Source organism: Periplaneta americana, chromosome 3, assembly GCF_040183065.1.
Source record: "Periplaneta americana isolate PAMFEO1 chromosome 3, P.americana_PAMFEO1_priV1, whole genome shotgun sequence".
In the NCBI taxonomy this organism is placed as follows: domain Eukaryota; kingdom Metazoa; phylum Arthropoda; class Insecta; order Blattodea; family Blattidae; genus Periplaneta; species Periplaneta americana.
Genome location: NC_091119.1, coordinates 82,068,584 through 82,096,331, shown reverse-complemented (window position 1 = coordinate 82,096,331; position 27,748 = coordinate 82,068,584). Strand labels below are relative to the sequence as shown.

At 35.3% G+C, this 27,748-nt stretch overlaps 1 protein-coding gene across 1 annotated transcript in view; it reads right to left on the bottom strand.

The window, feature by feature from the left end:
- The window catches only part of LOC138696222 (mast/stem cell growth factor receptor-related protein Kit-like), a 222,736-nt gene that overhangs the window by 92,999 nt on the left and 101,989 nt on the right, over window positions 1-27,748 (bottom strand). Inside the window, exons 8-11 of the mRNA XM_069820880.1 lie at window positions 13,406-13,577; window positions 5,157-5,341; window positions 2,153-2,288; window positions 76-219 (exon numbers count right to left, since the gene is read on the bottom strand). Coding sequence (XP_069676981.1) covers window positions 76-219; window positions 2,153-2,288; window positions 5,157-5,341; window positions 13,406-13,577 — 637 coding nt within the window. The remainder of the gene's footprint in view (window positions 1-75; window positions 220-2,152; window positions 2,289-5,156; window positions 5,342-13,405; window positions 13,578-27,748) is intronic.

Here is a 27,748-nt window from a genome sequence, read left to right as displayed (position 1 = left end):
CGTTGTAATCTATTTTCCTCGTAAAATGAGAGCACTGTATAGTCAAAATATACTATAGGGTCTTAAATAACTTACCTTTGCTGTCATTTTTTATTTCTGCATGATTGTGAAACCATTCTAGTTCGGCTTTATCTGACTCACACACTAAGGTAAAGCTACTGTTAGTCACTACTTCTTTTGGGTCCTGGAACATCTTCAGTTGATTGTTAAATTGGTCATCTGCAACGAAATTAAATAGAAATCAAACTTTACATGCCATGAATGATGTTTATGTTTCATAACTCAATGGATTAGCCAAGCCTGAATGACTATAAATATGAACTAATACAAGAAAGATGTGGCCGCGTAAATTACATAATGTACATTTGTTATGGTAGTAATGGTTATTAAAGGAGAAAAATTCGCTCCGGCGCAGGGGATCGAATCCGGGTCTGTTAATATTTACGTAGATAATATATTATATAAATTACACGTATTTTGCGTTGCGTTGAAAATCCAATGAATTACGCAATTTTCTACAAGCGCAAAAAGTAGTAATAAAATATTAATAGCCATTTAAGCGAAAATAAAATTACGAATTTATTTTAAATTCTTTACTTCATAAGTTATTACCACAGAAATAAAAACTATTCGAAAAACGAAGTAGATAAAACGCATAGGTGTTGCAAATGATAAAACTATTCTTATTGACGATTTTTTAATTCAGCAGTAGTTAATATTGTTCATAACACACCTAAATTATTATGACATTTAAGAACCCCAGTGGCATTCAATTTAACCAAATGTTTATTTATTACTTTAACACTAATAATGTAACTGTGACATTATTTCCTTTTTCCAAAGAAAAAAAATAAAGAATGAAACGTTTACTATTTTTCACTGTCATTTATTAAACTAGAATGTTAGAAACCTGTGAAATGATAAAGTAATTGAAATCACGAAAGAATTTACATATAAAATAATCTGAAAGCAAAATATAAATAAGTATTCATGTGTGATGATTCATAGCATTCACCAACAAGCTATTCATTATATTATGTTTGCGTCATTGTTCCTGTAATTTGTGCTTAATTTAACGGGCAACGTGAGCCAACACAACCGTTTCATTTAACACCTCACTCACCAAGGGCGCCAGCAGGGGCTACCACTGAGATTTTTTAAGACTTTTTTCTAATTTTATTTTGCTTTATGAATTCGATATATGTTTGCTCAAACTCTCAGTAAACAATTCAACAAAAGCGAGTGCTTCAAACTATGAATGCATGCGAAGAGTAATTTATATTTCAGAACTGACTATTTTTATGTTCAATTTTCTCTCTCCTCGTCCATCTGTTTCCTCTAATTTTCTAACCATCTTGCTGCCACTGAGATTGGATCCTGCGGGCGCCCTTGTCACTCACCACCTTCTTTTTTCGCCATTCTTTAAAATAGTAACAGGTCCTTCCTTATAACATCGATCTTGCAATTTTCCTGGTATAGCTCTTTTTGACTTGCTTGTTCTGCTTCTACCAATATTTCGTTAGGAATTTCAATGCACTCTGTTTCTACATTTTAATCTCAGACAAAACCATTTGTAGTAGATACTTCTGTTTTATTTTCCTACCATAGTAACCGACTATGACGTTTTCCCTATCATAGTAACTGATTAAAACATTTCTCAATTGTTATTATACCTTCAAATTCTCAATAATTTCTGTTCCAATAACATGCAAAATCAATTGAAGCAGTAGGAGCTAAAATGAACTAAGTCACTTTTCACAACTTTTCAGGAGAAGCAAAAAACATTCCACAAATGTATATATTTTTATGTTATAGAAGACCAAAGAACAGTTAAAAGACTGACTTAGTTCCTTCTTCCACCGTTCGATGCGCATGACATTCGTTGTTCAAATTGTTGCCATAACCCAAAGACTGCATATTTTGACTTAGTTCCTTTTCGCTTCGACCGATTCAATTATTAATTTATTTTCTCTTAACATATACGATTCAAAATACCATAAAACGTTGTACAATACACGACTGTTATAAGAACTCAACATATTCACATGGATAACTAAACTAGCTGTCACTCGTTTAGTTAAATTCCATGCTCGCATGTTAAGTTCTATATAACGGTCTTGTAACGTAAATAACTATAATAATTTGCACATACCTTTCTCGTAGATATTAGTAGTCATATTTGTTTCACTAATTGCATTTTTTGCAATACACGACAAAATACCATCTTTTCCTTCAACAACTGCTGTCACTTCGTAGATGAATTCGAAGTTATTTTTGTGAAGCACTCCCTAGAAAATAATAGTATTTAAGGATATTTAGTGTATAATTTTGTGGACCAAACATTCAATGTACGATCACTGTTCAAGTTTGGTAGGCTAAACATGCTTTAGAGCAGTTAAAAATAGTGTTCTACATTTAATCACGCACAATAATAACACCTGTTGTCATAGCAGCCGGTTTTATCATTCAACACATCGACAATATCTTCACTCAATATTGTCACTCAATCCCGGCAGTGTTGTCACTATTTTATTTACAACCCATGTGTCTAATATTTTCACGAAAAAATATAGTTTCCTGTGCTATGTATGGAGCATACAACTTGTTCTCCGTACTAAGTTAGTCTTAAACCATGTCTCCGCGAAGAGCTCCGCTATTTGCCAATGTTCAATATCCTTTTATAGCGTTTCTCAAACTATGGTCCGCGGACCACCTGTGGTCCTCGAGGTTTGCCCTTGTGGTCCTTCGAAAAAGACAGAAGAAAAAATAAAATTCAAACGAATTGCGTATCACACTATAGCTTAAAATCTCAGAATTTGGAAATAACACATGGCAATCGAATTTCACTTTTTATCCCAGTACTGCATTTTATGAAATTTATTACCCTACCCGTCTATCGACTTCTCACTCTACTCTCAGCAACAAAAGAGGGATTTAAAGCACTATATACGTGGTGCTTCTCGACATCTTTTCCCTGCACATCTGGAGTCGCGCCTGTAACCAGCCAGAGACCACCCGAATTCATAACAGAGGACCAAAGTACCAAACCTTAATTCAATTTTAAAATATAAGTGTACTGGCATTAAAATATGCTACAAATATAATAAATTTGCTTTCGAAGGGAACAAGAGTAAGGTGGTCCGTGGAACTGTTGTGACTTTAAAAAGTGGTCCCCACTTCAAAAAAGTTTCAGAAACGCTGTTTTATAGTACTCAACAGTGTCTCAGTCATAGAAGGTGGGTGGGGTGGCGTGGTGGTAGTCGTTGGAGTAATGATGATGGTGTTAGTGGTTGTGAGTATGAATAATGTCTCAGATGTAAACAGCTTAAATCATACATATTATGGAAATATGAATTTTTTAGCTATACTACATATAAGCTTACTACATCACGCAGCGAAAGTATGCTTAACATATACCAATCTGACTTTCAGATCTAGCTTCCTGTAAAGCTGACTTGAATAATTTCAAGGGAAAAATTGTTCCGGACTGGGCATCGAGTCGGAACCTTTGGCCAAGCGTGCCAACGGTTTACCAGCTGAAGCAGTAATTAGGAGAGGGAGAGACCGATTTAATAGCAAAGTGATATCTCCATATTTTAGTTACTTGTATTCGCGGGGGTGTTCTGGCGACTTGGTTATAATTAGTTTCCCACGCAGGTGTGTCGTACCCCGTCACTTGTCAGCATCGCACAGATTTATGGCCACCTTGTGCGGGGTTTTGCATAGAGACTTGTTGAAGCATAAAATCCGAAAGTTGGACTGGACCCGTGGGAAAGCTATTGCAAAGCCCGGGGTTTTCCAAAAGGAGTAGAGTGATTCTCGAAAAATCTACTAACTAATGTGATGTTGTGGGAAGTCCAAAGTCTAAATTTAGAGATGACATATTTCGCGCCCAATGAGAAGAGATCTTGGTTCAGCTTATGAGATCACTTTGGACCAATAGAGAATAGATTTTAGGTCGGTTAAGTGACGTAGTTGTTAGCCAATAGGATAGTTAGTTCTAGCGTAGGATAGGTTTTTATAAATAAGGGTGACGGGGCGCGGAGAGCACTACTACAACTTCTTTTCGTGTCGACGGCCCTACATACGGAGCCGATCTTTTTTCGTGTCGACGGCCCCACACACTGTGCTTTTTGGTGTCGGCGGCCCAACTCAATAGTTTTTCTTCCGGCGAAGACTCGATAGATAGAACTTTGTCATCGACGAGACTACTCGTCAACGTTTAGGAGCTTCGATCATAGTGTATGGAACAAAGGATTGAAGTTATAGTATTGGACAGAGCATATTCAGCGCTGCCATAGAGTCGATACAGAAGTGCGACCAACGATTGAATTACAAGTTCAGCCGGAAATACATACTCAAGGGTTTACCAAGTGAATACGACAATAAACTTATCGTTTTTTGGAATCAACACTGCCTTTTATATAAGTAGCCGGCTTGGTAGTATTCCCGACATCATCCTACACCACAACTGTACCTCGGCTACCCTGAGTGGATCCCACGCTACACCGAGCGTCGAAATAGGGTGGGCTGGCGCCCAATACTTAAAACAATAGAAATTTGCCTACCCTATTCGCTCTTCCCGAAGGACGAGTGCTGACAGCCGTGGACCAGCAGGCTGATGCGAGCGAGGGCATCATCCATCGCATCGATTGATTAATTGAGGACCACGACCGAGACGCATCCACCCACAAACGGCGCCCAACGCGGGGCAATAACGACAACCACCCTCAAATGGCGTCCAACGTGGGGCCTCAATTACGACTCATCCACCCACACAGCTGAGCTACACAGGAACTCTCTTGAAATTATTCAAATCAGCTTCACAGGGAACTATATCTGACAGCCAGATTTGTATAATACACGTCACTGTTCGTTAACATAAAAACATAAATTTAAGTCACACAGAAAGTGGGCACTCAATTTTGGCTCTGTGAGGTCTTAGCAGCCCGCTTGAGGTATGTAGACAAAAAAGGGTATAATTGAGGCGGGGTCTGGTAGAGTTCCTGGGTACCTCAGTCGATAGAGCGTTGGCGCGCTCAACCAAAAGTCCCGGTTTCGATGTCCGGCCCCGGAAAAATTTTTTCTTGAATTATGCTTAAAATACTTAATAAAATGGAACCTAAGTAGTTCTCAAAATATAATTTATTACTTACGCCGATATCTTTAAAGCCTTTATTTTGTGATTTTTTACATCCTTCTTCATTTGTCCAATTACACTTCTTAAACTTCATTGTTATGTCCACTGGTGGGGGACTGTACACCAAGCATTTGTAGTTCCTTTGACTGCCATCAGGCGAGATAAAATCAAGCCGTTCGAACTGAATAATTTCTGGTTTAGCTGCAAAAAACAGAACTTAATGTTGTTATGCAGATAAAATTGCATATTAAGTAAGTCTGAAATAATAAAACTAACGTTACTAAAATCGAATACAGAAATTCTACAAAATTCTATTGTTCGTGTAATAAATTTGCTGTTATCTCGGATGTCTGTGCAGTGAAGATAGCACTGACATCTTTTTAAAGTAAGCTTCGAATGGGGCATCGAGATTAAGAGGAGGGGCTCGCGACAGGAAGAACTTGGCTGTGACATCAAACTGCACATCCGTGGACTTCTCATGCAGTGCCAGCGTGATCCTTACCTGGATTTATTTTCGCGTGTACGTTCCAGATCAAATCAAGAAGTTCCCTTCGTGCTTTGGTTACACAGCTTACATATTGGAAGGTTAGGTTTGGTTAGTTTAGGTTTTCATTAACCAAGCCCGCGCATATTTCCCGCCTGCTTCTTCGTCTCCGTATGCGATCGATAAAATCTTAATGTTATATATGATTTCTGATATCTTCTCCTGCCCAAACTGTTTCACCGTTCACCATTCAATTCAATATATTCGTCGATAGGTAATTTCTTCTTAGCCAGTGACCCAGGCAATTTTCTTCTCTCTTCCTGATCAATTTCAGCATAATTCTTTCTTCACTCACTCTTTCTAGCATAGCTTTATTTCTTAATCTGTCTCTTCATTTCACACGATCCGTTCTCCTCTATATCCACATTTTAAATGCGTCCAGTGATTTCTCATCACTTTGTCGTAATGTCCATGATTCTGCCCCCATACAATGCCATAATCCACACAAAGCTCTTCACTGCTCTTTTCTTTTGTTCTTTTTCCAGGGATCAGCAGAAGCCACTCCATTTTTTTATAAAAACCTTCCTTTGCCATTGCTATCCTCCTTTTGACTTCCTGGCAACACCTCACATTATTATATTTTATAGCAGGTATGCTCATTCTCTGACTCCCGATTACGTTCTGTAATCACAACGTTCTGTAATCACAATCCTAGTTCGAAGCTCGAGGGATGACTGCGGAAGGCAGTTCAAATAATTAGAAAACGTACGAACAGTACGGGACAATGACACAGTCAAAACTTTTTGTAAGCAAATGATCATTCAGTACAGTGTGGGAAGAAGACTATTTTTGTTGTGTGTTCGGTGAAAACGTGAAGTATTTACTACGTTGTAAGGTACTGTCAAGAATACTACTGAGCAACATAAAACGACATTATACGCTCTGCAATCCGAAGTGACAGGGAAGTTGTTTTCTGTAATATGTATTCATGTACCAACGTTATTATTATTATTATTATTATTATTATTATTATTATTGTTATTATTATTATTATTATTCCTATTATTATATTTATTATTATTATTGTTATTAATTTCATTGTTATTGTAGTGATTTTATTCCAACAGAAATACAACTTATGATAAAATAATTTTTCAGGAATGCAACGTGCACTATAGCTTCAAGAATTGAAAGCACTTCATGAAAGGCAAAACATTGAAGAAATTCGAACAATTCAGAGTCTGTGTTTAGGAGCAAGTTATGTAGTATGTTGGGAATTACCTAAGGCACTAAAACTCTTCACGGATGGTGAACTTGTAAAGAGATGTATGGTGCGTGAACAAAATATAGTTAATTAGCCTATATCTCTGTACTGGAACAGCTGAAATGTGAATTCACAGAACATAGATTTAGTGATTTTAGACGTATGGAGAGTGATATTAATCTTTTTGTTAATCCTTTCATAGTAAATTTAGTACAATCCGCGAGAGTGCAGTTCCAAGACGAGTTCATTGATTTACAAATTCAGAACGAAATGCGGAGAATATAATTTGACAAGCATAGAAGTATTGAAAAATGAACAAAACGAAATATCCCAAGATGAGCTTATTCGCTGCCACTATGTTAGCTACCTTCGCCTCGACTTATGTGTGCGAATAAATATTTTCGAGAATGAAGGTTGCTAAATCAAAAAATCCAAACATAGATCCCGATTAACAGATGAGCGTCTTTTGCGCATTGCAGTAAATTCGTTGGAAATAGATTTCCCATTACTTTCAGAAAAGAATGCACATGTTGAATAGACTGTAATGTATGGTGGAATATGAAAATACCATTATCTATGATATAATAGTATCATAACTATATAAAATATAATAAATAATGTAATAACTGAATATTACATTGTATACTCTTTCCTTTTTTAAATTCAGTTTATTAACCTTATTTGTAAGAGAATGAGAGCGATGGCACGGGTTGTGCTGCAATTTAGTAGTTGCGGAGCCCAGTCCGTACACTGTCAGCGTATTCCGAATCTCACCGGTCCGGTGGCATCAATGACGTCACGTTGGAGCGAAATAAGGAACAAAACTGCTGGAAGGATCGATGCTGTCATGGCGACTGTACAAGTTGTTGTTTGTGCTACGCTAGCAAAATTTTGCGAAATTTTCGTACTCCCATCTCGTTCAAAGAAAAGATAGCATAAACAATTTATTTCTTAAACCAGTAGTAATAACTGGTCCGTTGACATAACACCGTGATGCCATCGGATTGCTCACCGGTGAGATTCGGAATACGCTCTGTGAGTGTTATGCAGAGCAGCATCATCCGTGTAATCGGTGCTTTTACAATAATTTTGAATATACCTGATTTATAGCATACTTCAAGTATTTGAAGCTGTCTACTTATTCTAGTACCTTATTTAGAATTTGCACGTGGGTCATTCCATGTGAACTCAATTTGAAAAAAAAAAAGTGTTGCATGACTACCAGCAAAATTAACATTTTTTTTTTTTTTTCATGAAGAGATCTTAATATGACATGCACAATTCTTAAAGGAAGATCATGGAATATAAATAGTTTGCATAACAGGGCCGTTCAATGTTTTGAACATTAGCACTGGAATAAAAAAAAAACGTTTTGTTGAATATCTCATATTAAAAGCAAATGACCAATGATAAATATTTCACTCAGATATTATTTGGAAGATATATTATTATTTCTACAGTACAAACCAGGTAATCAGTTATGTCAAAAAATTTCAAGGGTTGTCCCCAGGAATGTCACACAATATGACGAAAAAGTGCTAAAATTTGGTATTTTATAATATGTTTTTCAATGGGATATATTTAATATAGAGACTTGTTCTTTTCAGGGCAGTTACCTCTCATATACATCTAGCAATGGCTTATATCAGCTTCCAAAATAATGAATAAAGAAAGGAAATATTCTGGCCTCAATGTTGGCTAATTTTTTTTCAAGTTTTCACGACTATATTTGGCGATGCCTGGTAAAGATTTCAGATTTCATATTTTTTCCTCATATTCAATATAGCTTTAATAGTTTGTATTGTAAATTTTGTTTTCCAACTCTGAATCGTTCATTTCTTATAAATTTTTAAGTGTTACACACTTTTTCAATTTCAAGACAAATTCTAATATCACATAATTGCATAACTTTTGTATATACTACACAGGGTGTTAAAAAAGTATCCAATTTTTAGGAGGTGATAGCATGCATTAAAACAAGAAAATGTCTAATAAACATGAGTCCTACAATACATACTTTCTGAGATCTGAACAGTTGTTCATAGGAATTGTTCAATGTGACATCCATTTATGGCAATGCATTTCTCTGCTCTACAATACAGCAGGCTACCAGATAATCATACCATAGTTGACACCAATGGCATGGAATACTGATACGTCGTAAGGAATACTGAAAACAAAAGCCTGGTTGCGGTTATGAGAGAGGTTCAGCAGAGATGATGTTGTGAATTTTCGTAATCAGCATGTGTCGGCTGATGAAAACCCCATGCAGTTGAGGAAACAAGCATCAGCACCGGTTCTCAATCAACATATGGGCAGGCGTTCTTGGTAATAGATCAATAGGGCTGTACGTGCTACCATAGAAACTTTCAGGACTTTCTTATTAACTTATTGCCTGCCTTGCTGGAGAATGTGCCATGTCAGCAGAGACTAAAAATATGGTTCATGCATAATGGCGCACCAGCACATTTTCTCCGCAGTGCGCGTGATCACCTGACACTGACATTTTAGGACCGCTGGATTGGTCGGGGAAGCCCCTCACCTTGGCTTGCTGGTTCCCCAAACCTAAATTCCCTAGACTTTTGGTTATGGGGACACATGAAGGAACCAATTCAATTTCAAAGAGTGCGTGATTCCTTGCACCGAAGGACAGAGGAAAGCATTGCCATGAATGGACATCACATTGACCACTCCCTATAAACAAGCGTTCAGATCTTAGAAAGTATGTGTTGTAGGACCCATGTTTATTTAGACATTATTTTCTTGTTTTGATGCATACTAGCACCTCCTAAAATATTGGATACTTTTTAACATTCTGTATAATAATGTTTCTTGAAAATCATAGTAACAATATCCGAAGATAATACTCGAGGATACTTTTAATGGTAACATAAGGTACATTGTAATATCTTTCCTGACATAAAAAGTACTGGCCTAATCTAGAAGTTGATCTTACAATTCAAATCTTTGCCTAATACAAAACAACTTCTTCAAATAATGATGTGTGGTGACTGATGACAACGCTGAAGACTGCATAATGGGGAACTGTGTCAATTGTTAAGGATTGAAGCTGTGAAGGTGATGTTAAAAAACTTTGGAGAAAAATGAGTTAGATCAAATAGTGTACAAACAGTGGGTCAGCATAGATAGATCTATATTTGTGAAATGTGTGGACCCGTGCGACGAATTTATTGAAAAATTAGCCCACAAATTTTGTCACCTTCGTAACCACCATTACATTGTCAAACAACAATCCAGTTTTTAGGTTATTTTTCTGAGGGCCCTGATCAATATACAGTTCAAGATTTTCATTGGGTAAATGATTACTCTACATTGCACCCTTTCGTGGCTCACATTGAACACAATCGTTCCGTATACAGGGTGATTCATTATTACGTGTAAATACTTTGTTTGTGTATTGTAGAGGTGAAACTAAGACTAAAACGTTCTATACAACTTTTTTTAAAACCTTTAATTCCAGAGTCCCAGTATATGGCACCTATATAGCAGTAACTGCATAGGCATTACTGTTTTCCCACACATTTAGTGTGGTATTGTGGGGAATCAGTTACTCGCACCTCGAGTTCTACCTCCGCGGTTGATTAGGGAAAGCTACCGCTCATTCTTGGAACGCGAATTACATGGTCTGCTACATGATATCCCTCTTGCAACGCGAGTGAACTTATGATTTATGCACGATGGTGCTCCTGCGCATTACTGTCACAACGTAAGGGCGTATCTCAATGCTGCGTATCCAGAACAATGGATAAGCCGTGCAGGGCCAACTCCTTGGCCAGCCAGATCACCGGACATGAACCCTCTGGACTTCTACCTTCGGGGCCGCCTGAAGTCGTTAGTGTATGCCTCTGCTGCACCTAACGTAGAATTACTACAACAGCGAATGAGATGAACGGGCTTTATAACGTTCAGAGATCACTAAGGCTGCGAGCACAGGTATGTCTTCAAGTTGAGGGACAGCACTTTGAATATGCATTACACTAAGAATTGTGCAAATTTGTAAAGTCTAGAAGAAATTGCTTTTCATTCTTTACTGTGTTTCGCGGAAGAGAAGGCCTACTGGCCTTAGCTCTGCCAGATTAAATAAATTAATTAATTAAATAAATAAATTATAATAAATAATAATAAGTAGAGTGTCGAGGATATGGGTTTAGTGACTTTGGTTGTTTTTGTACTGAAGTCCAAATGCACTGTACGAAAGTGATAATTAGTTTACATTTGGTGTGTTACCTTTTCTTTGTTTGGAAGCGCAAGTTCCACGCAAAATGGGGTTAACTCTGGAATTAAAGGTTTTGAGAAAAAGTTGTATAGAACGTTTTAGTCTTAGTTCTATCTCTACATTACACACACAAAGTATTTACACGTAATAAGGAACCATCCTGTGTATGTGTATCATTAATAATATGGAACATGACACTGTAACTGTCCATTACGTTCAACAAGTTGTAAGCCTAACTGAGTAACTTAGGGGAAACTATCTTGATCTACAAAAGATCCTTTATTTTTCTGATGGTGCTGCTGATACAAAAACAATAAGAATTTCACAAGTATGCTGATCCATAAAAAGACTTCCTTAGCATAGAGACTAAATGGCATGTCCTTGCACCAAATTCATGGCAAGGTTGCATGTGATGGAATTCGTGGAACAGTCAAACGATTTGCAGCTAAAGCCAGTTTACAACACCCAGTTAAAATTTTAAATTTGCATATGAACACATGACAGGCAGCCAGTTTCTTTATGTTCTATCTGAAGATGTTGTAAGTCACAGTAATACACTATCGCACAGATTCAAAGGATCATATGCAATTCTTGGGACAAAGGGATATCACAGATAAATACAAAATCTGAGTCCGACTGGTATCAACATCCCCAAAAATTCAAGGAAGTTTATATTTTTGAAGATATACATTCACCTCGTTCTAATCTCACATTTCAGAAGGTAACGAAGAAAATATAATGTAGCATATCTGCATGGCAGCAAATGTTGTTTTCGTATGGTCCTTGAAAAGTCAGGATTATGGAATTACATTTCTCCATTCAAAAGCTCCAGCTGCTTTTTCCTTCTGGTCCACCAGTGTAGATACATACTGCATTCAACATAAATAAATCCGCTGTACAGTTCGAGAACCAAATGGTGGTACCTGGCAGGAAGACTTGATGAAGGATATACTAATGTTGTTTGCAAGCCAACATCTCTATTAAATGTCACCAGGAAAAATAACTTATGGGCATTTTTATCAATTGTAATTGTAATATATTCTATGTGTTTTTTCACCATCAATGATGTAATTTCCAGAGTTTTGAAACATTCAGAATCTGAAGCTCTGAAGTTTGTTACTTACAAAACAGTAACAAATATTGTCAGTAAAAAAATTGTAGCAAGTATCAATATCACTTGAGACGAAAGATGAAACTGTGTACACAGATTCATAAGTGTGAGAATTATGTGAAAAATAAAATTATATTCGTGGAAGGCACCAGGCATTGATTTTTAACAGCTGAAAATGACATTTTTACAATTTTTTTTAATATTTTGCCAGCTTCTGGGCATGTTATCTCCATGTGTGGTCAGCTATATTAGGACGGTTGTTTTCCCTGTAATACATGTATATATGTAGATTCCATTGCACTGGAAATAAAAACTAGACTTCATGTTCGTAACTTACATTGAAAATAAATTTATATAATTCTATATCTTTACAAAATTTTGGAACGTTTCTATTAGTTCGTTCTGAAGGGAACGCTTGGTGCTCTTAATTTTCGACATGTTCCTCAGTAGTGTGAATTATAAAACAGCGAAATTAACACTAACACAAATATGCATGTATAAATAATCAAATAAATAAACGAAAATAAATAAAATATACTTGTTTACTCACAGGCTCTGAAGTACGTGTGGTGATTGCAAGGACCCACGCCAAGCAGCATGAGAAATGCGGTAATGTAATTTCTTACGACACCAACTGTACAGTAACTTGCTCTCACAGTGCCATTTCATGGATCATGATGTTATGATATATATACTCCGTGCGCTCCAAACTTCAGTCTCGCGAATTGGTGACTCTAGACCGCAGTCTGGTTGTTGTGTATGAAGTATTTTGTTTTATGATGGTCTCTTTGATGTGTTATTGTGGTATGTTGTATTGTTGACCATGTGTTCTAGAATCAGATTCCTTTGTTGGTATGTTATTGTATAGGTTAGTTATGTCAAATTATGCTAGTGTTGCACTGTGTTGAATGTGTTTGTTCTTTATTTTGACTAGGTCTATGTTGTTTCTCTTTTATTATTGTCTGTTTTTCGAATTTTAGGCTGCAGTGCTCTTTATGGCCACTACCAGTTCTCATTTCGCAATTCAGTGCGGACGTAGGGGATGAGCTAAGGACATTATGGACGAAGCCTTAGATCCACGGAACCAAAAAACGCAATTCAAATGATAAGAAATTAATATTATTAACTCAATTCGCTAACCTGGGTCTCCTCCATAGCAAGGAACTTACCTTGAACTTCTACAAGAAACATCACCTCCATATATACGCCATTGAGATATGCTCTACAGAAATACTCGCCATGGTCCTCGAGTTTAATGGTCCTCAAACGAAATCCCATGTACGTGGAATAGACAACAGATCTATTTTTCCCTTCTGTCTGATCTGATACTTTTATCTCATGCTGCAAATAAAAATGGAGAAACAATTAAAATTAATAAAAATGTAAGGTGGTCTCGGTGGTCCAATACAGCGTTCCCCAAACTGTGGTTCGAGAACTCCTTGTAGATTCACAAAATTTTGCAAGGAGTTCACCAAAAATTTTGTAGATTAGACATATTGTTTTCAGTTTTTTGAAATGAAGCGTGTCTTTAGATAATTCGTGACAGAGAGTAGCTTCCTCAGTCTGTTACAAGGTGAAGACTCTGATTGTAGACACGGAGATATGTGCCAGGTGACGGAAGGTTTATGCAATTGAATAGTGACAAGGAATAGAATACGCTGTCTGTCATAAAGAGAAGACTTATTTATGACTCAAGCTAAGTGGTGGTTCGAAAGGTATTCTTTGTAGAGCACATGCATTCCTGAACGATGTTTGTATACTTACATGTGTAATTATGTGCCAACTGTTAATTCTTTTGATGTATTTCCGATCTGTTAAAAGGTTTCCAGACATCGTGTCTGAACCTCTGTTGCCTTCTGGTAGCACTTAGAACAGTCATAAAACGTGCTGAATTGCACTTTGAGTTGGAGTTTAAAATACATGTTTCTGCATTAATTAAAAAAAATTCAAACTTTCTCTTAGGAATGGTTAAGCTCCACCTCAGAAAATGAACAACCAGTCAAATCGCAAATTTCTAAATGTAATAACTTCAAAGGTAACAACCAATCACATCCGTAGAATTTTGTAGTTTGAACAATAAAATTGTCTATCTCTGCTTACCTGATTGGCTAATGTATTGACTATTAAAATAATTTTAGTTCACATCTAAAATAGATAAGTAGTTGAAAAGCGGAAATTTCAAACGGGAACAGAAATCGGGAGTGAGTTCTATGTCATCGAGTGATTCAACTTCTAATGATGTGTGTCAATCCAACAAAGGTCAACTGCGTGTAAAGAGAAGAAATTACGATTATAATTATAATGCATTTGGGTTTTCCTATATAGGTCACAAGGACGTCGAAGAACGCAATGTTGTTCGTGGCGAAATTCTTCCTAACAGTAGTCTGAAACCTTCTCTACTTAGACTCCATTTCCACTGATTTTCAATTACAGTACAGTTACAAGTCATTAATTAGGTTTTAGGAGTTCCCAGTATGTGTGAGCGAATAAAGCCACAGTTCACAAAGTGCAGTCATAGAGAACGGTTGTGTAGTAAGCAGCATATGCAAGTAGGTTAGCGTGTGAAGAAGGTATGGGCGACGACCTAAATTCTTACAGGGCGCGAATCGGGTGCTTCAATGCAGGGCAGTGTTGCAGATGTTCAAAAGGTGAATATGCTATAGTGTCGGATAGAATCAACACATTTGTGGCCGCGGCTGTTTTATCAGTTCTACTGATTATTGGAAATGTGGAGTTAAACCCTGGTCCTGGAGATACAGAAGGAAGAGTCTTCAGTGATGAAGTGTTTCAAAGAGAATGGATAGACTATATGAAAGAAACGAGAGAAGACAGACTAAAGGCAAGTGTTCTACTAAACAAAGTAGCAAGTGATATAGATACATTAGTAAACAGGTACACTGAAGTGGAAAAGAAGTTAAAGGAGGTTATCCAAGAGCAGGTGGTGTTAAAATCGATGGTTAAAAAATGGGAAGATGATAGTAGAATTAATAACATTGTAATTTATGGTGTTGAAGAGTGCAATCATGAAAAAGGAATTGATACTGGTTACGTGGTGTTAGAATTATTAACTAAGTATTTCTGTCTAAACTTGGACATAAGTGCGATAAATAACGCGTATAGAGTAGGTAAGGGAAATAAAATACCAATTATTGTGAAATTGAACAGTTACTTTATCAAAGAACACATCATTGCCAATACGCATCAACTCAAAGGCACAAATATATGCATACAAAATGACTTTGCAAAAGAAATTAGAGAGAAACGAAAGAAGTTAATTCCAATATTAAAAGAAGCTCGAGGGAAAGGATTTAGGGCAACTTTAGTTAAAGATAAAATGAAGATAAACGGAAACATAGTTAACGTAGAGTCCTTAAATAATCAAAACATTGAGGATTTATTCAGTTGCGGTAACAAGAACAGAAATAAGGAAATAGAGACTTGTGGAAATAGAGCATCATCTACACCACACGTAAACAGAAGAAGTGCATCACGAAACAGGAAGTCTAGAAGCGTAGAGAGGACTGATAAGAAAAGTGACTCATCAACTGGGCAGAAGAAATCAGAAATAACAAATAGAAGAATTGATGAGCTTACGGGAGTGAATGATATTAGAGCATACCTAAGTAAACTAGAGAACACTGTTTTCACAGATCCCTTTAGAAGAAAGAAGAGTGAAGAAGGAAAACCTAGTATGGAAGAAGATGCTGGAACCAGTGAAGATGCTGTTTGGGGAGCTGAGGCACAGACTGAGAGAACGACCAGTGAGGGTAGGCTGAGGCGCGCAAGTGAAAACTTAACAAGGAGAAGCGATTGTGGATCAACCGGCAAAGTCAGCTCAAGTGAATATCAATTTATAAGAATGCCACATGCCGTTGGTAGTCCGGGGTGCGCGAGAGGAAGTGCTACAATATGGAGGAACTGTGCGTTACCGACCGATGGAGTAGGAGAAGGTGACGAACAGTTATTAAGAGGTAAATTGACAAATAGAAACTCTATCAGAAATAAAGTAGATTCAATCAAAACTATAGATACTGAACGAAACTACCTACTAAGAGATAGGCATCAGCAAAGACTAAATTTTCCTAAAATTAGAAACACTTATTATTAATTAAATTAGGTAAGCAGACAGGTTTTGAAAAAAGATAGAATTACGTCAAGGTTTTAAAATAATAAAAATTGAAAATAGAGAATTAAGGCAGTTATTAATGTATTCAGATAGCTATATTATTTAGTAAAGGTTCAGAAGATAATTTTGACATTGCTTTACTAATATGTCTTAATTTCAATAATATTGCATTTATAATAAATTTAGTAGGCATTATAATAGTAATTAATTGATAATGAGTACATGCGACACAATAATGAAACTAAATTGAGGTTGATTATGTAAGCAACTTGTCAAGTTTGTTTTTAAGCAGGTATGCGGTAGTCTTCATTGAAGTTACGCAAACGTTTCTGCTGACAAGGAAATATTGTAAGAAATAAAGACAACCTACATATAGAATGTATCGAGTCAGCTAATTCAGGTTCATGACTCACAGTATGTCGACATCTGATCACCTAATTGGAATAATAAGTTATTATTAAAATAAGACCTAAATAATTACAATTAAATTGTGAAAAGGAGCAGATAAAATAAGGTTTAATGTCTTAATGGTTATCACGATTGGTTTAAACATGCACTAAAACCAGACGTAAGTGCAAGTTTGAACCAATAAATTATTGAGATTTGCGATAAAATAATGAGTCTAGGAAATTGTATATTTAGTATGTAGAACTACATTTGTTTATAGATCTTTTGTTATATTATTAAGTTTTGTACTTGTGAACTATATCAATAAATCAATATGTCAATATGAATAAAGCCACAACAGCCTTAATACCTTTTTCGTCCACATGCTTGTGGTAGACTTCTTTTTCTTCATAAAAAAATAAATCCAGAAATAGACTTCGTGCTGAAAGTGAATCGAAATGACCTTTTAATTTATTTGGTTCCTGACTTCAAAGCTCTGTGCCATCGAAAGTAAGCGCATCCTTCTCATTGAATTTGAAATGAAGGAATGAGTAACTCTACAATGAAAATTTATAGGTTAAGGGAGAAGTTTAAAATATTGAAACTACCCTGCAACTTAATCCCGCATGAAATTCTGTCACTACATAAAACATCTCAATCATATCAATAATATAGTTCTCAGGCCCAGTTCCTTCAAACTTTGTTAAATTATAACAGTGTGTTATTCCATTTTAACTGTAAACTTAACAGTTGAAGCATTTCTTCAACTACTGTTACTACTAACAGGCTGTTAAAACCCATGTTAATTTAAATGCTCAATTTCATACAGTTAAATCATTTAACTCTCTGTTAGCATAGAAGTACCGGTATTCAATATGGCTGGTGCGTTAGATGCTGAACTTCTATATCTTGATTATTTAGAAAATGATAAACATGAAATACACAAACAGAGAAGATGATTTCAATGATTTGACAGAATAGAAGTTCATACAAAGGTATAGGCTATTTTCTCTCAAGCCTCACTTTTCGCTTTCAACGTAGATCGGTTTGTTTATTTATTCTCAATAATTGGTTTATACTGCGAAATTGTTGCCAGCAGAAGGCTTCTCTCGAAGGAACAGAAATTAGTCCCATGATTTCTTTTTGAGAGTGGATCAAGAAGGCGGTGAAATAAGCAGAATAGAGATTGATTGTGTGCTCTTAATATTAAGTTTTTAAAAGGAATTCGTGTTCAATAATATTTGTTGTGTATTAATAATTGTTAATTGTGAACTCATTGATGTGTTGTGACATTTCATTCTACTGAAAAGTTTTATTTTATTATTAATTGTGTTTAATATTATCAGTGAATCTTGCCATAACTTATGACAATAGTGACAAGTGACTATCTCATATTGCAAACAATCACTTCTATTACATTTATTTGTATAAATTAATTTAATATGTCTCAAAATAACATGTCCAACTCTGCGACTGATACAAATTCAACAAAACGTCAAAAACTACATCACGAAACCACTATACCGACATCAAATGCACTTGCACCTTTAGCTGACTTGAACGAAAGAGACCAACAAGAGTCTTCGTATCACATTCAGATGGAAACATCTACACCAAAGAAACCATCACCAATTTATATTCACAATATTCTGAATATTAATTCTATGCTTAATGAGCTCAAAACGCTGGACTGTGGCGGTTTTCGACACATAACTATCGAAAATAACAAAGTGAAGCTAAATATGGATCTCATAGATGGATACAGAAAGGCAATTGATTATTTAAAATCACATCATGCTGAATTCCATACATATCAGATGAAATCTGAGAAAGCTTTTCGTGTAGTCATCAGGGGACTACATCACAGTTGTAATATAGAATTCATGATGTCAGAACTTAAAGAATTGGGTTATGAACCTATACAGATGCTACCAGTTAGACATCCAATCACCAAATTACCGTTACCTTTATTTTTCCTAGATTTAAAACACAATCCTAAGAATCCTGAAATATACAGCTTAACCCGACTTTATAACGGAATAATAAAAGTGGAGCCGCCTAAACCAAGAAAAACTATTGTACAATGTATGCGATGCCAACAATTTGGACACACAAGAAACTTCTGTAATCAGACTGCAAGATGTGTGAAATGTGAAGGTCTTCACCCTACAGAGAAATGTAATAAACCAAAAGACACTCCTCCCATTTGTACAAACTGTAAAGGGAATCATCCAGCCAACTACAGAGGTTGTCCTGAACATACAAGACTACAAAGAGGAGCAACTAGGCATCAGACAATTCCATATAGATCTCAACCAGCACCAGGAACATCTTCTTTAGATAAAACTTCAGCTTCCCCTCCAGAGCTGAAAAAGGTTCCTGCACAGGACTCTCCATTTTCAGATGTACACAGGGAATTTTCCAATCGGCCCTTATATTCAAGTATTGCAGCATCTTCGGTTAACAAGCAAGGTACTGTAGATAATACCCTAATCGCAAATAATGCATTATTCTCTGATATGATTAAGAAACTAGATGTGCTCATATCATTAATACAACCTCTGGTTAATTCATTGAACTTGTTACTCCCAAGAGTACTGCAAAATGAATAACATTCCACAGAAAAGTTTCATTATCAGCACATGGAATTGCCAGAGTTTAAATAATAAATACTATGAATTAGTATGCTTCCTGAATACTTATCATATTGACATAATGTTGATTACTGAGACTAAACTTGCTCCAAATCTAAACTTTTTCATATCTGGATATAAGATATATAGAGCTGATCATCCCTCTGGAAGCAGAAAAGGTGGATCTGCAGTAATTATCAGAGCAGATTTGTGTCACAACGAACTTCCCCCAATTTTAGAGGATGAAGTACAAATTTCAAGAGTACAGATAAAAATTGATAATACAGACTATCAAATAGGTTCATTCTACTCTGCTTCGGACCAGCGTGTCACGCCCACTTTGATTTGGGGAATAGTTCATGAAATGAAATTCAGATTCATACTAGGAGGTGATTTTAATAGCAAACATCCTAGATGGGGATCCAACGTAACCAATCCACGAGGCATTATGCTATATGATCAAATTTTTAAACTTAATTTGGAAATAGCATACCCTTTTGAACCTACACATTATCCAGATTCAGGACATATGCCTGATCTGCTTGATTTCTTTATTGGTAAACAATTCCAACATTTCTGTAACGTTCCAAGAGTTATACATGAATTGAGTTCAGATCATTTACCTGTTCTTCTGACTTTATCAGCAGCTATTCCGAATTCATGTAATAAATACACGCTCATAAGACACCCCTTTAACTGGAATGAATATGTATCTTGTCTTGATATCTCTACTAACTTGAAGATTCCCCTAAAAAATAAAAGAGATATAGATATGGCAATAAATACTCTTACCAATAATATTAAAACAGCTGCAAATACGGCTTCTTCCAATAGTTCAAACTTTAATCGAATTAGAAGAAAAACAGTATTTCCACCACATATCTTACAGCTCCAATATGTGAAAAGATCAGCCAGGGCACTATGGCAAAGAACAAAATATCCTCCTCATAAGCAAAATTATAATAAGGCTACACAAGAACTAAAATTAGCCCTAAAAGAATTATACAGTGAGGCAACTGACATTCAGTTAAAATCCTTAGATTCAAAGGATGGCAGTCTATGGCGTAAAACAAGACAAATTACTAAAGAAACTGAAAAGATTCCACCGCTAAAATATGACAATCAGTGGCTCACAAGCCCGAATGATAAAACTGAGATGTTTTCCAAAATTTTAGAAGACCAGTTTAAACCTAATGACAACGAAGATAATGTTACGACTTTAGAAGTGAATAATACTCTAGACCAGCCTCTACAACTGTCTCCAATTTGTAAACTATTCACTCCAGCTGAAGTCAGAAACACGATTAATAGATTACCCGCGAAAAAAGCCCCTGGACATGACTATATAACACAACCTCTCCTCTTGCAACTGCCTAGAAGAACTATAGTACTGTTAACACAGATATACAATGCAATGATACGCTTATCATATTTTCCTTCAACATGGAAGCACGCTAATATTGTGATGATTCCTAAACCGAATAAAATTCGTACTGATCCATTTAACTACAGACCTATAAGTCTTCTGCCTCTCTTTTCAAAAATATTTGAGCGTCTTTTATTACCTAGACTATTAACGCATCTCGAATCATTGTTACCAAATACTCAATTTGGATTCAGAAAAATGCATTCCTGTCCGCAACAATTACACAGGATTATTGACATAATTCTTGACACCTATGAAAAGAAACAAATCTGTTTAGGCCTTTTCCTTGATACAGAAAAGGCGTTCGATAAAGTGTGGCATACTGGTCTCTTATTCAAACTAAAAAACCATCTTCCTGACACATACTACCGTTTAATTCAATCATTTCTTAGAAGACGAACTTATTCAGTAATATACGAAGGTGTACAGTCTCAGATTAGATATATTTCTGCAGGTGTACCTCAAGGGAGCATTCTAGCCCCTTTTCTCTATTTAATTTACACTCATGATATACCAACACCTAAATCAGATTCTCTAACTGTAGCTCAGTTCGCTGATGACATTGCTGTCCTTAGCAAAGGAGATACTGGTGAACAAGTGACAACCATTCTACAAAACTTTCTTCAGGAAATTGAAATATGGAACAAAAAATGGAGAACAGTCATGAACACAAATAAGTCATCAACAGTAACATTCACATACCTCAAAAAAGAAAAAGTACTTCCATTATACCTCAACTGTTCACCAGTACCACAGCATGAAGAAATACGATATCTTGGACTCATCCTAGACAGTCGCTTGACCTGGAATAAACATCTCACTTACACCCTCCAGAGATTAAGATACAGACTTCATCGATTGAAAGCAATACTTTCCAGCTCTAGTCTTTCCCTTTCCAACAAAAGGTTAATATATGTAATGCTTCTCAAACCTATTTGGCTCTATGGATGTTCATTATGGGGATCGGCTTCTATAAGCCAAATCAAGCGTATTCAAACATTCCAAAATCGGGCACTAAGGATAATCACTGGAGCACCATGGTACGTAAGAAATGAAACACTTCATTCAGATCTAGACCTAGCCAAAATAGAGACTGTAATTCATTCTTCCTACACACGCTTATTTGCAACATTGTCAACACATTCTAACAACTTAATCAACCAGATTCCTCGGAACCTGCCCCCTGCACGGCCTGATCGTCGCCTCAAGAGGAAAAAGCACATTGATTTGTTGATGCTTTGAGGAACGTTAATGGACGTCACCCTCTCCACAAGTCTCATATTATTGTAACGTTAATTATTTAAGCACAATTGATAGTACTAATGTACAAAAATTGTCAAATAAATTTAAAAAAAAATGATTTCTTTTTGTTCCATTGTTTTCCATTTTACAACAGCAATACCAACACGACAATACGCCGCTCCATGTTACTGTGATACAAACGATGAGAAGAAGCATTAAGTAAAACCTGAGAAGGTTTCTGAATCAAACAACGGAAACAAGCGAGAATCGCAACTGTCAGAGTTCAGAAAACAGAATTGAGCCTATGCTTGTTTATAGGTTATGGTTAAATTCTAGAATCTCTGGTTCTAACAGAGTGTTAACAAACAGAATGTGAAAATGTGAAATGTAAAGTTGAGAAACGCAATATTTTTAACAGCAATTTATACTTTCAACTTACAGTTAATTAACGCTATGTTAGGTACATTTTAACAAAGGTTGAAGAAACCGAGCCTCAGTGTGTTTAAATTAAATACCTATGTGAACTCTAATAATGTGACTTTATAGATAGAAAAATGCGTTATTGTATTATTAGCTTACCTATTTAATTTCGATTTTAATGTTTTAAATGTAAATTAAGCGTACAAATACTTGAACTTATGTGGTTTCAATATTTTAAACCTATTTCGTGATTTTTTTTAGAAAATCCAAAAGTGACATATTTGTAGTTATTACAGCAACTCTAAGTTAATTTAAGATTGTTAAATATCATTATATCAATAAAGGGTTCGCGGCTCGAAAAAGTTTGGGAACCACTGGTCTAATAGATACCATGAATGCTTTGGATCCGGGGTCAACGTGTTAATACCCAGTCAAGACGGATATTTCGGGTCAAAGTACTGGTATATCAATAGCATGATTGGGAGTCCCGTGCCATAGGTTTTAAGAGTTCTCGCCTACATTCAAATTTGGAGCAGCCTACGTGGGCAAGAGCTTGTCTCGACTTTAATCCATAAGCCTACATAGGTGTATTTTTTCTTGAAATGGTGTTGTATGACAATGATACCGAAAGAAGGTTACTTGTGATTCTCATTAAAACATAAGATTTGAAATTCGCATTGATTTAAAGTTATAAATATAGGTATTAATAAGATTGGTGTTGAGAATGTCAAATTTCAACCTAAAAAATTGCGAGTGGCAAGAAAAATTTCTGTCATACGGCAGGGGCTACTAATTGTAGGAGCAAAGAAGATGAAAAATAATATCAATAATTTCTGTATTTTAGTTATCTTAGCAATATTCAAGTAATGAACAGAAAGACGTTGTAATACGTAGTATACATTTTCTCAAACTTCAGTTCTGTACTAGTACTTTAGTAGTTTCCTTAATATTATCAAACAATAAATTCAGCCGATGATGGTATAGATCTGGGCTTCTTAATCTATGGGTCGAGACCCAGACAAGGGTCGCCGTGACTTTTTGGATGGGTCGCCGTAGCTTCCCGAAAAAATAACATTAAAGAAATGTTAATTAAAGTATTTGGGATTATGATCATATTTTATAATTATTGCTTATTATAAAATATTACAATTCTATATAAATAATTGTTTCATTCAGGGTGCGAATTAAGATTTGAAGAGCACAGGAAAAGAACGTGCTTTGTCCACTTTATCAAATTTTTCAGGAGAGCAATTTCAAAGTTTGAAACCGAATTCCATGGATACTAACGGAGATATTAATGAACACTGAAGTCAGTATGAAAGAACAGGTTATCTGAATGAATTTGAATTTAAGTTTGCATCCTTATTTTTGAAAATTGTAGTTTTATTGACATTTACGTAAAGTAATGTCGTAAGTTACAGGGAAAAAAACGTGCTTCTTATGTACGGAGGAATTAATTTTAGATTAAATATTACAAGTAAACCTGTTTTCTTCCGGAAACGTGTTTGTATGTCTGTTTGTGCGTATTGTGTATAGAAATTTTGAATTAACATTCAGAATTTCAAAATCACGGGATTGACAAACCTTTAAATGATAACATAACGTTAAACATTTTCTCTTTCCTTTTTTAACTTTTTCTGTAATGAAGTGGAGTGGGGCATAATAATAATAATAATAATAATAATAATAATAATAATAATAATAATAATAGTAATAATAAAGATCACTTTTGTCACAAAATGCGCAGGGCCTCATAAGAATAAAACAAGATCAATTCTGTCCCAAAACACACAAGGTATAATAATAATAAAGATCACTTTTGGCTCAAAATACACATGAACTAATAATAATAAAAATCACTTTTGTCCCAAAATGCACAAAGCCTAATAATAATAATAATAATAATAATAATAATAATAATAATAATAATAATAAAGATCACTTTTGTGCAATTTTGTCCCAAAATGCACAGGACATAACAATAATAATAAAAAAATAATAATAATTTATTTATTTTTATTTATTTATAATATTAATGTCCGAACCAACAGCACAAGGCCAATACTTGCTCACTTTTGACTCAAAATGCACAGAACCTAATAATAATAATAATAATAATAATAATAATAATAATAATAATAATAATAATAGCAATGATCACTTTTGTTCCAAACTGCACAGGACCTAATAACAATAAAAATCACTTTTGACCCAAAATGCACAGCCCAGTCTAGTGTGGAAGGTTTGTGTAAAACACTCTATCTTTGTGTCCACGAAATTCCTTCAAAATCTGGAGGTCCTAATATTTTTCCTTCGATATTACCAGAGAAGTTTCTTTGTTAGAAATAATGTTACCGATATTTAAATTATTAGCGGATATAAAATAAATTATTCAAAATAATTTGTGTTTTGCCTCTGTAAGCAGGACATGGGTATTCTTCAGATTGCTGCTCTCGAAATCGCAGTGAAGCTCTAACCACCGATGAAATCCTAGTTCCATTACACATATCACGATGTTGAATGAGATGAGGGTGTTCTTTTGTGATGATTACCCCTCTGATGGGCCTTGTAAGAAATGAATATTTCCTCAAATATTTCTTCTGCAGAAATGACTCCCAACTTCCCATCATATCTTGATTGAACACCACAACATCAAAAGGCGTAGGTTTACTTCGAGCTTGTACCATGATCCGCACCCAACCCATTGGAAGTTCTGCTACTGCTTTTGTATTAGTTAGTCCTATATTTTATTACATTCCATAAACGAATGTTTCATTCTGTTCATAAGTTTCAATTCGTTCACAAGATAATTAAGAAACTTCAGAACAATATAATTCTTGCTCTGGCCTGAACATGAATCACAAAAATTTTCAAGATATCCGCTTTGTTGTCCATTATTCCTGTCACAAAGTGATTTAAAAAGAATACGACTTCATTGGCTCCTTTTCTACCATTATCTTCAGTACAACTAAAAAACACTGAAGTTTCATCTGAAATTTGATGAATATTGAAAGAGTAAACAGATAATTGCCTTCTGTAATACTAATAGACATCATTGATACTAATGTACGGTAAGCATACATTTTTTCGTAGTCCATGAAAATTGCTTCTGTTTCTTCAAACTTCCGACTTCTTAAACGAATATTCCTCTTTCTGGTATAAAATATTTCAACTTTGAGTTTATGGACCTTGTTGTTACTGGTGATCTTATTAATTTATTCCAAAACTTGTTTCTTCATGTTGCCATCTAAATTATTTTCAGTCAGTCTTGCATTCAGCACTTCCATCTCAGCTGTGTACTTATCATATGCATGTATCACTCCTTGGATATCCAAATGCTATATTGAATTTGGTGTTGAACATTATTCTGTATGTTTCATATGAAATTATTAAATTTTGGTATTTTTTCTTGAACATTTCATACATCTTTTTCACTGATAGTTCTTCTGGGAGATACAATTTATTGATTCTTCCATTGCTGTAATGACTGATCGCTTTCGATAAACTGGAATTATTGTAATGAGCCCAGTCATATGTAATGATTGTTGATTCCAGTCTTCTAAATCATTAAATTGCCTTATAATACTTGATCTTTCTTCAGCACTTACTTCCTCGAAACACTTTAACTAACAGTTGCAGTCTTCTCCTACTTCATGTGATTGAACCCTTAATTTCTTCATGACTGCAGTCATTCTCCCTCGTACTTTCTTTTTCTTAACACTGTTATAAGTCGAAGGTCTCTGAGTTCCATCCTCAGATGAAGTATTCAACATTCAATAATATAATAATATTAATAATAATATTAAAATTTAAGTGACAAATTTACAACACTTATACTTCTAAACTGAATTTCTCAAACTAAAAAGATTTATACTTGTACATAAAGTTTATGCAGCAAGAACGAATTTTCTCATTATAACAATAATGAAAAACAATGGAATATTATTTTTACTCCAATTCCCTTCTTCCTGCTATAGCATGCATGCCAATCCGTAAGGAAACTAAAAATTAAATCACAGAAACAGTGGACAGAGCACATTATTTCCCTGTAGTGAGAGGACTTAGCACGTTCTTTCCCTGTACGCCAAATCTAAAATCTCTTGTAGCACTTCGACTATTCACATTATCACATTGGTCGATTAATAACTTTAAACTACATGGAATCCTACATCTCATAGCATGCATAACTCATTTTTGAAAAAAAGTGGACAAAGCACGTTCTTTTCCTGTGCTCTTCATTTCTGATCGGGGGATAGAATCTTAGATAGAGAATACCATACATAAAATTATTATTATCCTCATTCGATACGACTCAACGCTTGGTCGCAATGAGTTGCTTGTCTTGCATCTTGATTATAATAATAATTATATCCATGAGCAGGCTTAAGATAAGATGTGTAATTCCTAAGTTATTGATTGTTGTCAGCTTGCCGGTGATGATAATACATCAATATTATTTTCTTTGCTTATTTTATACTGTACTTTATAAATTAGTATACTCGTATTAAAACAACTATATTTTGTGAGGGGGATAGAAGTTATTCCTGGCAGGGATGTTAATATGAAGTTATGAGAGGGGGCTAACTTACCAACAGAGGGGAAAATCCCCCCCATTACCCTCGTTAATTCGCACTCTGGCTACACTTATTTACTTGTTTTTATTACATTAGTACTGTTTATCTTCAAAATAGGTCCATGGGTCGCGTAAGTTTTTCGCCTAGTTTAACTTTGGGTCTTGGTTAAGAACCCCTGATATAGGTGTTGGGCACATAGATCTGCGCCACTGGCAACTACTTTGAGACAAGAAGTGCTTAGGAAAAGACATTATTGTTATTATTATTATTATTATTATTATTATTATTATTATTATTATTATTATTATTATTATTATTTACATTACAGTAGATCCTTACTAATTCAGCCATTCCTTGTACAGTAGGGCGCTGATATAGCGAGAGTGCCGGATTAACGAGAGTGCTTAAAATGTTATTAAATTTAATGTTATAAGTTACGCCAACCTGTCTGCTTGTACACTCTTAGACAAAAAAAAATGACCAGACTCTTGAAGCGTAAATTTTTCTAAGTTCCGTTCGGCTGTGCGCCTGATACACAAGACTAAAATCAGAGTAGTACGGACGAAAGCAGCGAGATCCAAGAACAAACTCTTATATCGGCAAACAAGGGTTTGAACTGTGTATGTGTCATAGCTCCGTGGTAAAACTCTGGCTTCACACGCAGAAAACCCAGGTTCGTATCCGCCTTCGTGTAAGTATATATA